The sequence below is a fragment of the Crocodylus siamensis genome, chromosome 12 (assembly GCF_052110815.1).
Source record: "Crocodylus siamensis isolate JL-2025a chromosome 12, ASM5211081v1, whole genome shotgun sequence".
In the NCBI taxonomy this organism is placed as follows: domain Eukaryota; kingdom Metazoa; phylum Chordata; order Crocodylia; family Crocodylidae; genus Crocodylus; species Crocodylus siamensis.
The window spans coordinates 1,532,920-1,546,124 of record NC_143406.1 but is presented as its reverse complement, the minus strand read 5'-3'; the positions used below and the strand labels follow the sequence as shown (position 1 = coordinate 1,546,124).

The 13,205-nt window shown below is 56.2% G+C and overlaps 1 protein-coding gene across 4 annotated transcripts in view; it reads right to left on the bottom strand.

The window, feature by feature from the left end:
• ECE1 (endothelin converting enzyme 1) overlaps nt 1-13,205 on the bottom strand; it is a 57,154-nt gene that overhangs the window by 23,523 nt on the left and 20,426 nt on the right. For 2 of the 4 annotated variants that reach the window (XM_090023367.1, XM_090023366.1), the window contains exons 2-4: nt 8,583-8,669; nt 1,283-1,424; nt 854-1,066 (exon numbers count right to left, since the gene is read on the bottom strand). In XM_090023367.1, the coding sequence (XP_089879493.1) occupies nt 854-1,066; nt 1,283-1,424; nt 8,583-8,669 (442 nt within the window). Of the gene's footprint in view, nt 1-853; nt 1,067-1,282; nt 1,425-8,582; nt 9,324-13,205 lie in introns of those variants that run through there. The other 2 variants (XM_090023368.1, XM_090023365.1) reach the window with 2 other exon arrangements.

Here is a 13,205-nt window from a genome sequence, read left to right as displayed (position 1 = left end):
CGATGGGAGCCACAGGAAAGGGGCACAGACCCCTTGGTCTCTCCGCTGGCTTTCAACCCTCCCCGGCCATACACTGGGGAGGCTTCCTTAGCCTACAGCCTTCAGCAAGGCCTGGCAATCCTCGCCCGCGCTGGTAAGTCCCTCCCAACAAACCGGCCGTGTCCCCAGCTGGCTCCCTCTGCGACCGGGAGAACAAAGAGGCTTTCTCCGCGGCAAGGGGGAGCGGGAGACGCGCCCGCCGACTCGCTCTGTAAACTCCGAGTTCCTAGACAAAGCGACGAACACAAAGGTCAAGAATCCTGGGGGCATAAAGAAAAATAAATAGCAGAGAGATCTGGTTTCCTGGTCGAGCCCGTGGCTGCCGCCTGGGAACGGTCGGCTCACATCCTGCCCTGGCTGCAGCTGGCACCGAGGACCGGCCAAGTCCTCTGGGGCCGCAGCACGCGGCGTGTCCCTGGCACACCCCAGGCGGGGATGCGTCTGTATCCCGGGAGGCCACAAGCCTAGCAGAGCAGCCCCAAATCACTTGGGGTTGAGCTCACCCCAGGTCCCTTCCACCCAGGCAAAGGGTGATGCCTCCAGAAATGCCTGCCTTTCTTTGGGCAGCTTATCTCCCTTGCCTATGCCATCTCTTTGCCTTCTGCCACCCCAGGGTGTGCTGCAAGCTGCTGTGCGAGGGTGGGGGAAGATTAGAGGTAGGAAGAGCCCTGTGTACTGGATCTGGCCCATGGGCTGCAGGGTGCTGATGCCTATCTTAGGGCATTTCTCCAGGGCCTGGGCATTCGCTCGTCTTTCCCAGCGCCTAGCATGCATCTGCTTTGTCTCTAAAATGGCTCTGTGAGAGGATGCTCACCCAAAAGGTGCTTCATGATGGCCTGATTGTGCTCCCAGAGCTTGTTGAAGGTGCCCCAGCGCGAATGCCCGTCAGGCACAGGGTTCGCCTTGATCCAGCCTCCGCAGGCATAGCTGAAGAAGTCGTCGCAGGGGTTCACCGATCGGTCCAGCGAGCTCAGGATGGAACTGGTGACGGAGATGCAGGTTTCGGTCAAACACACCTGGGGTGGCTCTGGAAGGAGAGGGAAGAATATCAGGCCCCATGTCCCGGCGGAGGGAAAATCCCAGCAGGAGAAGAATCAGCACCGCTGAGACAGGAGAATAGCTTGGCTTCTGGTGCAGCACACGGTTTCCTAGGACAGGCCGTGGGACAACCCCAGTGACCCCCAGGCCCCGCGAATGGGCCTGCTCCACAGGCAATGTGTGTCGATGCAAAGGAAGGACTTACTGGCTTTGTACTGGAGCACCAGGGCCAAGACGCAGGCCAAGACGCTGACTGCCAGAACCACGACCAGTGCCAGGAGCCGCTTCTCAATGTGCGTGCGCTCTGCCCAGCAGCTCTTGCCGTTCCCAGAGCCACGGAAATTCACCTGGAGAGGAAAGAGGAAGGATCCATCCAGCTGGCGAGAAAGTCTGCACCTTCCCACCAGGCCGCTATGGCTCTGACTGTGTCAAGAAAGAGGTCGTTCCCACCGCCCCAGCCTCCTGCCCCTTACAGCCCAGCCTTTTCAGTAAAGATTTTCCCTGCAGATAGCACAGGTGCCAACGATGAGGTGTAACCGGGATAGTTTGTTTAAAGCGTCACCCAATCGGGTCTGAAAACTCTTTGCTTATTTCTCACGCAACGGGAGATGCGAGCTTTGCCGTCGGCAGGCACGGCTTCACAAGAGTTTGCGGTCAGCCCGTCACGCCCAGGTCAGCAGAGCGCGGGGACTTCGGGGAGGAACCCATTTGAAGCTTGCGAGCTGGAAAGGACTCCGCGCTCACCAGAAATCCTAACAGGAAGGGAGGTACAATGAGAGGAAATGCATGCAAAACACTGCAATCGGAATAATATTTCATATTCCTGCTATCCCACAGCCATCACCTGTTCCCAATTAGTTCTTGGAAATGTTTTCGTGGAGGAGAGGTCTTCCACGAGCTTGGCTGGCGGACATGGCTCTTGGAAAGGTCAGGCCTATGGCTTTGGCCAAGCAGGTGCTACAAGCTAGCCGTGGAAGCACTGGTGTGTTGCGCGTCCTCCCTGCCGCTACCTAAATGTTTCCAGGTGGCTGGAAGTGGCAGGACACATGTGCAAATGGATGCATGTGATGCCTTCACAGGTGCTTGCTCATGAACAGACCTCAGCAGGAGCTGTTTTTACTTCTATTACCTAAAACTGTGGAGGAACTGGACATTAGGGCCCCAGGACTGCACCTAACTCCCACCGATTGCAATGGATTTAGGCACTGTGTTATCAGCTAGGCACTGGGCCTAGTGACTGAGCTTCTTTTTAAGTTCCTTCCGTGTATAAACCCCCCAGAGCTTTGCAAAGGCACGACAGGGTCATTATCCCCCTTCTTAAAAGTACTTATAATAATTTTGAATAATAATACCTAGAACTAAAGAAAAATTTCACAGATTGAGCAAACTGCCCCACGCCCATGTGACGACAGCATGAAGGCAGGGTGCGCGTGGAGCGCACAGTGCGCTGGGTGGGCAGCGAGCTCTGTCAGGCACATCATCCGGTCTGGGTTTATACAGAGCCTGGTGCTCACTAGCAACCTTTTGTATCCATCACCTAATGGTAATCCAGGCCAGGAGGATGCTGTGGTTACCCCAGGCTCAAGCACAAAACTAAGGAACCCACGGAGTTAAAGTTACATTTGCATTTCTGGTTTGCGGACCTTATCCGAGTTTCCTGTGTGTTGTTGCCAGGATGATGCCAACCCCGCTGTAACGTGTGTTACCCTCAATGGAGGCACCTGACTTTACCTGTACTGCAGGGGAACACACTGCACGCAGCAGTGGAGGTACGCGCTGTACGGGGCAGGGGCAGCACGCGAGACCTGCTGTACCGGAACAGCCTGGCGACCAGGCCAAACCAGCATCCAGCCCCCGCCAGTGGCTGAGGTTACTGATTACCTTCGTCCTGTGTACACATTGCATGCCAGTGCCATGCCCGCGTCCCTGCTGGAGGCCCTTTCCCCAGTTAGACTTTGATCATCAAAAAAAAAGACCAGCAAAACTAAAACAAGTGCACGGCGCACAGCTCCTGCACCCACATGGAGCCAGCATGTGAATATACGGCTGTAGTGCCTGCCCTCCTTCTCTCCCCCGTGCCCAGGGTGGGGCCGCTCCGAAGACACCATGCATGCTCGAGGTCAGGCTGTGTTTATGCCAAGCCTAGACTCAGCCAGTCCTCATTATTTCTGGAAGAGTATATTGCAGCTTTCCTGGTGTTCAGCTTGGGGCTGGGAGAGAGCAGAGCAGGAAGCTGGCGAGAGGCAGCCAAGTCTACCCTGGAAGGCTGGCCTTTCGGAGCTGCAGACACCCACTCAACCACATGAAGTTGAGATTGTATCACCGAGAGCCACAGCCCAGCTACCTTTAACCCACCAGCAAGGGGAGCAGCAAAGACACGGCAGCCCTGGCTTCACTGCTAGGTTAAAACCAGCGCACCTATGGCTGCCCACGTGAGCACGCACCTCCACGGGCTGGGTGGACACCCCCATGCCGGAGCAGAGCGTTACGTGACGCGTGCCTCTCTGTCTCCTCAGTCTGATGCTCCCGTCTCTGCTCCAGCCAGCCAGGATTTGGCCACAGGTCCCTAGTGCTGAGAGGTCTGGACAGTGGCTGGCTGCGCCATTAAACTCCTGCCGCCATGCACTGGCATGTGCATGCCTCCATGAGCAGCTAGAAGCAGTACGCTCAATAATTATGTCCCTTTGATTCAGAAGGATGAATCGACCAGCTGCAAGGCTGTGCTCTGCCTTGCCATGGAGCAGCGATTCTCAGCCTTTCTAGACTCAAGGCACCTTTCCGTAGACTCAGGGCAGCCCTGCTTAAGACCCTGTGGCAACCCGGTCAAGAAGCACTGTCACAGAGCATAGCAGGATGTGGCATTACAGCTCCCGGAGGCAGAGAGCTCTCCGTCCCGTAGCCTGGCAGAGGCAGCGATTCACTGGCACGGGGAAATGTCCAACCTCTGACCACAGTCCATTTTGGGGAGTAATTAGAGTGAGATTAGCATAATCCCCCCTGCTTTTGAAGGCAAGGGTGGGTAGATGGGGCATGAGAACAGGAGAGCTGCATGCAGAGGGATGGGCAGGAGAGAAGGCAACGCAGTAGTGCCTGCAGCGAAGAGAAAGCCAGGTGCCAGAGTACTGTGGGGTCAGCAGAAGCCCCCCAGGTCATCCAGCCTAGCCCTTTGCTTTTGCATGCCCTAATTTGCCACGTCAAATCCTCGTTTGCAGCTACAAGCTACAAAGCCAGGGACACAAGAACACCCTGCAGACACCACAGGTAAAAGCAGCCAGGAAGGCCCCGTTCACGCAGGACATGGAGGATAAAAAGGAGTAACAGGAGCAACCACACGCAAGGCACTGACAGCGATAGCAGGAAACGCTGCCATGCCATTTGGGGCTGCAGTGCAGGGAGACAGCAATGCAAGCACAGGCCTGAGTAACCCTTGGTGGGAGGCCTAAAGACCAAAATGCTGCAGAGGTGGCACTGGGTTAATAGTCAGCAGACAGCTGGAACTGAAACAGGATGCTCCAGAGCTAGAAGCACAAGTGTGCGGAGCTGGAGCTAATGAGCCAGGGTTGTAGGGGCCAGAACAGACTCACATCCGCCGGGGTCAGGCACAGGAGGATGGAGACATGTAGCGCAGCGGTGAGAGACAGTAAGGGTGGGAAGGGGACCAGGAGGTCACAACCAGTCCACCCCCCTGCTCCAAGTAGGACCAGCCCCAACTCCATCATCCCAGGCAAGACCCCACTGGGTGTGAGGAACCACTCAACCCGCCATCAGTGGGTCGAGGGCTAATGTAAATGGTAAATTTATGACTAGGGAAGGAGGCAGGGAGAAATCCAGGACAGCAGCATGGAGCCCCTCGTGCCAATGGATTGGAGAGTCTCTGTGAGCCTCTGGCTGTCTCAGTCACTCTTCAAGCAGCCCTACAAGTGTGAAGACAAGCTATCATCAGAGAGCCGGCTTTTCCGATGGGTCCAGGCTAGCTTACACCCACTGAGACTCTGGCCCGTGCTATTGTTTGAAAAACATTCAGGTTTTCACTGCATTTGCCCAGCCCTGGTAGCTTTCCGCTGGTCAAAGCTCCCCGGGCAAGGGTCTGTGGGCTGCTGTCTGTCTTGCCCACCGTAGCACAGAGAACCTGGCAGCTCCCCTATGCAGTGTTTAAGGCCTCTGGTGTTCCTCCCCAGAAGTGGCCGCACTGCAGGATGGAGGGATTTCTGCAATGTTCATGTTAAAACAAACAAAACTGAGCAAAACAGGACTTTGCCATGGGCTTGATTAAGTTTCACAGGCTGCTTGAGGGGGGGGGAAAGGAGAGACTTTTCCAAGTTCAACTACCAAAGCCAGCAGTAGCTGTCTTTGCATTTGAGCAAGCCCACAGCTGTTCTCGGCCTGAAGATTAACTGTTAGGTTCCTCGAAGCAGGCGACTGGATGCATCTGCCTCTTTCTACACAGTCCTGCTGCGCAGGTCCACGACGCTGCATGCTTAATTGCACCTGACTGACAGCGATTAGCGCTCTACATTGGCAGGGGAGGAACCATATCTCCGTGAACTGGAAACCATCGGTCCATAAACATGCCCTGGCCCTAACACCGTCTGCCGGCCCTCCCGAGGCACTGCACAGGAGCCAAAACATGGTGTCGGGCACACCTGAGTCTGTCGGGCACACCTGAGTCATATTGTAATGCAACGTAAACCTTCTCAGGAGGTTTTAATAAAGCTGTTTCTGGCAGAGCTGCCTTCAGAAGGCTCCTAAACGCCCGGCTAATAGTGGCTAGGCTAAAGCAGATCGCACAAGCTGGCAGGCTTTGGACAGTTACGGACACTGCTGGGAATATGTCCCCCCTGGGCCTACAAGAGCTTGGCCAAGCACTACTCTAAGCAGCCAGTGGCTTCTCGCTGGGTCCCCAGGGCATCATCCTTGTAGAGGTGAGTGGCTCTGGCTCTTCCAAGGACTTGAAAAGGTTCTCATTGCTCAAAACTCACAGGCTACCTCTGTGAGCGAGAGGCAGGCCCCTTGGAGGCTGCTCAGCAGCCCATCATGCCAGCTGGATGGAGACAAATGTCGTCTCCCAACAGCCTGGGACTTTAGCTTGGTAGGTGCTGCTGCTAGAGTTGGGAACTGGGGTGCTTTGTCCCTCTGTGCCTCAGTTTACCACCTGGGGGACCAGTGCTGCCTGGCGAAGTGCTCAGATATGGCAGCGATGGGGCCATATGAACACCTTGGGTGGGCAGGACGAGCTCCGTGACCCCTGTGAGGAGGATCAGGGGCTGACCTGCTGCATGGCAGCTCCTGGCTTCTGCTGCGGACTGTTCAGAGCTGTCCTCGAGTGTGCTCTGTAGCCCCAAAACCGCTCACACACCTCCTGGTGTGTGCCTGGGTGCTCCGCCAGCTCCCCCTCACAGCTTTACTAGTGCAGCTTGGCTTAGACCTGCACTGGCTCGCCTGTTCTCTACTGGAAGAAACAGTGGGGCACGGGATGAGAAGCTGGGCAGAGAGCTGCTCGACTCCATCTAGACCAGCCTTGAGGACCCAGAGCAGGTCCGAGCTTGCTGGGTCCTCCAGACATTGCACTCGCCCCCTCTACTGAGATAAGGTAGCACCCTGCCTTGCCTCCTGCCTCCCTTATTGAAATGAAGGGACCAGGGATGTCAGGCTGGACCAGTGAGAAGGCAACACTCACGCAAGATGCTGTCTGGTGGGACAGGACAAGCTAAGAGAGACCTTGAGAGAGTCACGCAGGGCTGGTCTGCCCCTGGAGTTACAGCCGAATGGATGCCTCACTTCAAACACACACCCTCTCGGTCCAAACCAATCTGCAAGTGTAGAGAAGCCCCTGGGCCTCTTGGAGAGGATCTCCAGCACGTTCAGGGGCAGAGGGGCTGCAACTCCCTCCTTAAAGCTCCCCTTTGCCAGCGGCAAGCTTTGCAACAGCGGTCCCAGCATACTGACAACCTACTGTATGGACCGGCGATGTTTCCTTATTTCCCCAGACTGCCCCACGGATCCACATCTATCCACTGCCTTTAATTGGTAAGACTGTAAGCTCCCTGGGATACCACTGTGTGTCCAGACAGTGCTTTGCACAGTGCTGCAACAGGGCTCCTATGGGCTCTGGTAATTCAAATGAACAAAAAATGCTGTTTTCATCAGGTTTTCTTTTCCACCCCCAGGCCACAAGGCCCGATATAACATGACACGGCCACCTGCATCACACGGGCAGTAAAATCCCACCTAGCAATTCCTGCTACAAGCCCAGTCATTTGTGGCTGAACTAGAACATCTCTTTTATAACATCTGGGCTCAAAGGCACCAAGTGGCAGAGAATTAACCACATCCCTTGGCAGGCCATCCCAATCATCCTCGCTGCAGAGGAGAAAAAAATCCGTGCTGGCTTCAGCTGCTAGCCACTGGGTCTTGTTTGTCTAGGAGATTAGAGGGCTCGGCAGTATCAAGTGTCTTCCCCCTGCTTACGTAACTCCAGACAGTGGTCAAACAGGATGAGACAAGGTTTACCTCCCAGGCTAATCCACACTTGGCCTGTGGTCAAGTTGAAATTCAGGGCTGGTGGGATAGCTCTCGAGGGCACACACCCAAAATACACCCTGGTGTTTCTGCTGCCAGCCAAGGCCCGCTGTGCTCTTCGCAGCCTGTTGGCTGGGGTGCCCAAGGTGCACGTCACCCCTAGGAGCTGTGAGTGGTGACGAAAGGAGCAATGGGGGGAGGGATTGGCGGGGAACCCAGCGGTGTTACAGCAGGGGTAGTCGGCCTGCAAAGGGTGTTGCTTTGAGGCCGCTGTATCCAAGGCTATGGACCAACAAGAACCAGAGCTCTGGGCTAATGGGGACAGGCGAGAGGCATCGGCTTGCTCAAGAGAGCTCGTGAGACTGTTTGTTAGGAAACCTGGGAAGCCCAGGTGGCTTGCTGGAAGCGGTCCTAGCTCAGTCTGCCGCTGCAGCCGTTGCTCAAGTTCAGGGATACCCGCATGTGTCCAGCCTTGTGAGTGGGGAGACTGACCCTGCACCCATACCAGAGGCCACTGAGACCTGCAGGGACTTCCGCCAGCTGCACGCACAGACCTGCAGAAGGGTGTTTGTGTCCGAAAGCTTGCAAAGAACAATTTTTCCAACTATTTAGTGGGTCTAATAAAAGAGAGCACATCGACCCAAAGAACCTTGTCCACCAAAGAAGCACATTTACGACCTGTCACTCGAGCCAGAGCACCCGACCTGCTTTGGGGGTGGAAGCTACCCTTAGGGGCACGGGGCTCACTCGCCTCCCCCAGCTCAAAGTGCAGAGGGGGACTGGCAGCAGCCGGCCCACCCTGACCACAGGCAGCACTGGAGCGGGGCAGCTCCTTCCTACCTACCAGGGCTCCATCCTCCACCTTCCCAGGGTGGTGGCAGGGAAATCATACAGGGCGACCCCACTGTGAGTCATGCCCCCCTTTGCCTCTGGCTGGCAGCTGCATCACATGCAAAGGAGAAGGCCTTGCAGGCGCGAGCACCTACCTGGATCCCATTAGGGTAAACTTCTCCCTCCCCGATGGAGTCCACCAGGTCTTCCTCGTCCAGCGTCGCCCGCTTGTAGGTCGACATCTGGAATGTCAAATGGAGAACAGATTCCCTTAGCACCTCCATCGTCCGGGGCACCGGCAGGCGCCTGCCCCCCCAGCCAGGCGCTGCTCTGCGAGCCGGGAAGCTGGTGCATCAGCTCAGGGCCTGCTGGCTGGAGCCCCATCGTGCGGGACCTCTGCTCATGGTACCGAGCCGGTGGCCCCAGCGCCGGCAGTCCCAACTGCTACCAACGGAGCGGCTGAGCAAAGGTAACTGGGGGCAACTTCTCCTGCTCGGACTCGCGGCGCCTTCCCGGAGAGTCCAAGTGAACCAGCGCCCGGGAGTGTGAGACGGGCTGGCACGGGGACACCCGCCCAGCCACGTTGGAGATCCTCCACGAGGCTTTGCGCTAATGCTACCCAACACGCCTGAGCTGGAGGAACTCGGAGAGGCACGAGAGCAGTCAGCCCGGCCTCTGCCAAGAAAACTTTCCCCGTCTCCGCATCTCTCATGCAACCCTCCTGTTAGCCCGAAGGAAACTTTCCCTTTCAGCGGGGAGGTCTCCTGCGCAGCGAGGGGCCGCGGCAGCCCGGCCCGAGAACATCAGACGGTCACGTTTCAAAACACAGGATCGGGGACGGAGCCAGGGAACAGGAAGTAAAATAAAGGCTGCCTGCGTTTGTAAAGCTACATTCCACAGCAGGAGCCAGAGGATCGTTGCACAGCTTCAGACGCCACCCCTCTTCCCTCGGGCTGGCTCCACCCCTGCTCCAACCCCATCTCCCACTTATCGCCCAGGGAGGATGGCGAGGAAGGTAGCGAGGGACATGCTCGAGGAGCCGTCATGGCCCAAGCGCCAACGTTATCCTTGCGTGACCTTTCCCCCGCGCGCCAAGCGTGCCGGGGTCTGCGCGTGGGGCGGCTGGGCTCTCCCACCCAGTGGGTCCGACATCTGGGGAGCGTCTGGTTTCTGTGACATGTCCTACCCCTCTGCCCATCGCAACTACCACCGCCTACCTCACTGCCGCTAACGAATACCAAACCCGGGGGCTGCTCCAGCATCCTGGCCCCTCTTGCCCTGCTGCCTGCCCTGGCCCCGAGCAGAAGCTCAGCGTGAGGCCTCTGGGACTTGCTCTTGCTCCCGATAAGAGGGTCTCCCTCTGCCCACCCCACTCACCCCCAAGCCCTGGACTGGGGCTGGGGCTGGGGCTGGGAGAGAGCAGTTTGCCCAGGACAGGGCAGACCTGGACTCTCCGCTGCCTCCCCTCCTACCCCCTGGGCCAGGCAGTGCAAGGGACTCCTGTTCCAGTAAGCCAGGGCCAGACTCCCAAGCCAGCCCGCTGCTTGCAGCCGTGTCAAGCCCAGCTCCAGGCCTCTCCCAGTCTGTACAGGCTTGACCGCCCGGCCCTCAGGAGACCCGACAGCAGCGCAAGGACTAGCTGGTGCAGGTCCCCGTGGCAGCGGAGCTAATGGCACAGGCTACACCGCAGCTGCATCGAGGGCCCGCTCACTCACATCCCCGGCACGATAAAGATCCTGCCATTGGTCTGGGAGCTAGCTCATTTAAAGCTGGTGTGGCTGTATCTACCCCTGCTGCGGTTGCACCTCTGTCTGCAATGTGGACATAGCCTGGAGCCACGTTAACTCCCAGCCGTGGGCTTGAAACGCACTTCCCAGCACACAGGGATTTGAACAAGCCGGATGCCAGGATGCACCCATTCCAGCCCTACTAATAAAGCGTTAACCTGGATCTCTGCCTTTAGTAGGCTGTATTTATTGGGTGTTTGGGGCACTTCATCCCCCCTACTCCACACGCCCCATAAACACTCCCTTGCCAGCTTAAACGGAGCAGAGAGATGCAGAGACACATGTTTGATATTGCATAACACCTGCCTCTGCTCTAACAAGCAGTTGCCTTTGCTCAGCCTCTTTAAATGTCCTGCAGGATGTTGCAGCTGGAGTTAACTCCTCACCCAGTGACTTGGGCTATTACTTGTCCAATTTCTCCCCCAGCAACAGCACCTATCATTCCCCTTTTACAAGACTAATAACCAGGCACCCCACCAAGGTCTGTTCCCTCCTGGCTCTCACACTTCTGGAGCGTGTTTAATATGCTGCTTCTTTTAATCAGAGGGTTGTCTACATCCATGCAGTTCACTTAATCCACCTCTTTGAAAGTTGATAAATATTAAGACCAGGGTGTAAATGGGAAATAGTTGGAGATCAAAGGAAAAGCTCTGCTGGAAATAAGCAGTAGATTGTCCAGGTCTCTGATTTATGATACAGGAACAGGCATGCCGCCCAAAACCAACCACTCGTGGAGGCAGTATCATCCGATCTGTGAATGCTTGTTGCTGCCATAAATCCCACAAGCTGGGCCATGCAGGTGGAGCTAGTCAAACTGTCCGCTGAGGCACGGGATGCCCTGCAGCAGCACGCAGGATTGGGGCTATAGAGGGAAATCCTGAGCACAATCCGCTGGATGGAGCGAATGGCAGGATTCAATCCGAAAGCATAAGTCACGGACTCCACATGCTGTAACCTGTTTTCACCCCCCGTCTTGCCATTCAAATGCTGCACCAAAACTGTAAGATGCTTATACTTTAACAAACAGGACTTCTCTTCTAGATCCCCGGTCCTCCAAGAAGCTCACTGCATTTCCCAGCTTCATGCACAAATCCCCAGCCTGGAGTTGTACCCCCTGGGGAAGCGTTGGCACGAAAGCCTAAGCGATGCTCCCAGGGTGAGAGACCGAGGATTACAATCAATGACAAAAGCCAGTTAGTTTTTAATAGCAACAATTTTGAGCCTGGATCTGTGTGAGGCGGGTGCAGGATGTGGGTGCTCCCTACCCAATGTGCTAAAAGCCACAGAAAACTGCCTCCACTTTATGTTTTTCAGTATTGAAAGCTCCATTTGGATGTTGTCTCTGCCCAAGTTACGGCATCGCTTTGAATTCAGGGAGGAGCAGGAGGGCCAGCTCTGTGCGACCCGGGGGCAAGCAGGGGTGGTCTCAGCGCTGATCCAGGTGCCCAGGACCCCGAGTCCTGTGCCTACAGCCCCTGGGCACTGCTGCAATGGAAATCACACTTCCACACATGCACGGTCTCAGCTGGTGCTTCTTCAGGGCTGCCACTAAATAACCATCTAACGAGTGGCTAATGCTATTAGGATTTAGTTCCCAGCAACATTTCCTGCCTGCCGCAGAGCAAGTGCCAACGTGGAGAAGGCCCTGGCCTGGTAGCACACAGACGTGCCAGATGCCGGCGGAGCAGCCAGCACCCAGGTGCAGCAGATGCCTGCTGCCTGCAGCCATTAACCAAGCTCGAGCGGCGCCAGCTGCAAGGAGAGAGGTCAGAGGCGTGTGCAGAATGACTCAGGGTTGGGGAGGCTGCCGGGGTGTATTTATAGCCCCGCAGCTCTGCCAGTCAAATGCCCGGTGCAGACACCCTAGTCTGAAATATAAGCGACCAGAGCAGGGCCATTTTGTGAAAAGAAAGTCTCTTTTGTTGGAGATGATGGGATGCAGGCAGGTAGCTCCGCTGGCCCAGCTACAGAGGGATAATTATAGCGCTACAGCTCTGCCCCTCAGTTTCCCCAGGCAGACAAACCGTGATTCTGAATTAAGATGCTGGGGTTTGTTTGTTTTTTTTAAAGCCTAAAAGGCCTTTTCTTTCACAGAAGGGAAGCCTTGTGCTTCGGGGAGGGCTTGGGGCAGAATATCAGCCAGGACCTCTATATATATATATAGAGCTGTCTAGAAAGTGGCTTTGCCTCTGGCGGCCATGCCAAACTGAGAAGGACCTGCTGACAGCCGGAAATAGATATATTAGCTCCTATATGCATGAAGTGAACTAAGGTGCACCGTCGTAGCCCGTGCAGGCATGTCCCGCTCCCGTGGGCTGCATGCAGCCTCCTGGTCCACGGGGGCTTCCACCTGGCTGCTCCACTCCTGGGCCGTATGAGCAGGCTTAGTGGGCTGATGTCAGCCCTGCTGCGCTCTCCGGCCACTGCCCTCGTCCAGGTCTTCCTTGCAGGCAGGACCTGCACTGGGCCTACTGATTTGGGGGGGGCTTTTATTACCGAAATGCTGCAGGCTCCATTTCCAGAGGTCTTGCTTTGCTATCTCCCCCTGACTTCCAGATGCGTCGCTGGGCTCCTGTCAAGTGAGACATCCCCGTGCCGTGCAGCCCTTCCCAACGCCTCCTAGAGAGAGCCTCTTGCGCCTCGCACCCAGGATCCAGGCCCTGAACCAGGCAGGTTACGCCCCAGGAAGCTGGAGCTGGGATTGAAATGTGGGAGACTGGTGAATGCAGGAGCCAACCAAAAAGGATGTGCTCCTTCCATCTTTCATTTCTACCCAGGAGAACTGTTACCATCTTTTCTCCCGTTCCTGATGAAGGGTGTTTGCAATTAAAGCATTTTTTTTTTGTTGCAAAAATCTTGTTGGTCTAATAAAAGATATCACCTCTGCCACTGAGTCCTGATTGCCTTTTCCAGCTGACCCTGATCACTGAGGACAAAACTGAGAATGGGAGAGAAGTTGGAGAAGGGGAGACGGCTCCTGCCGGAGCGGGC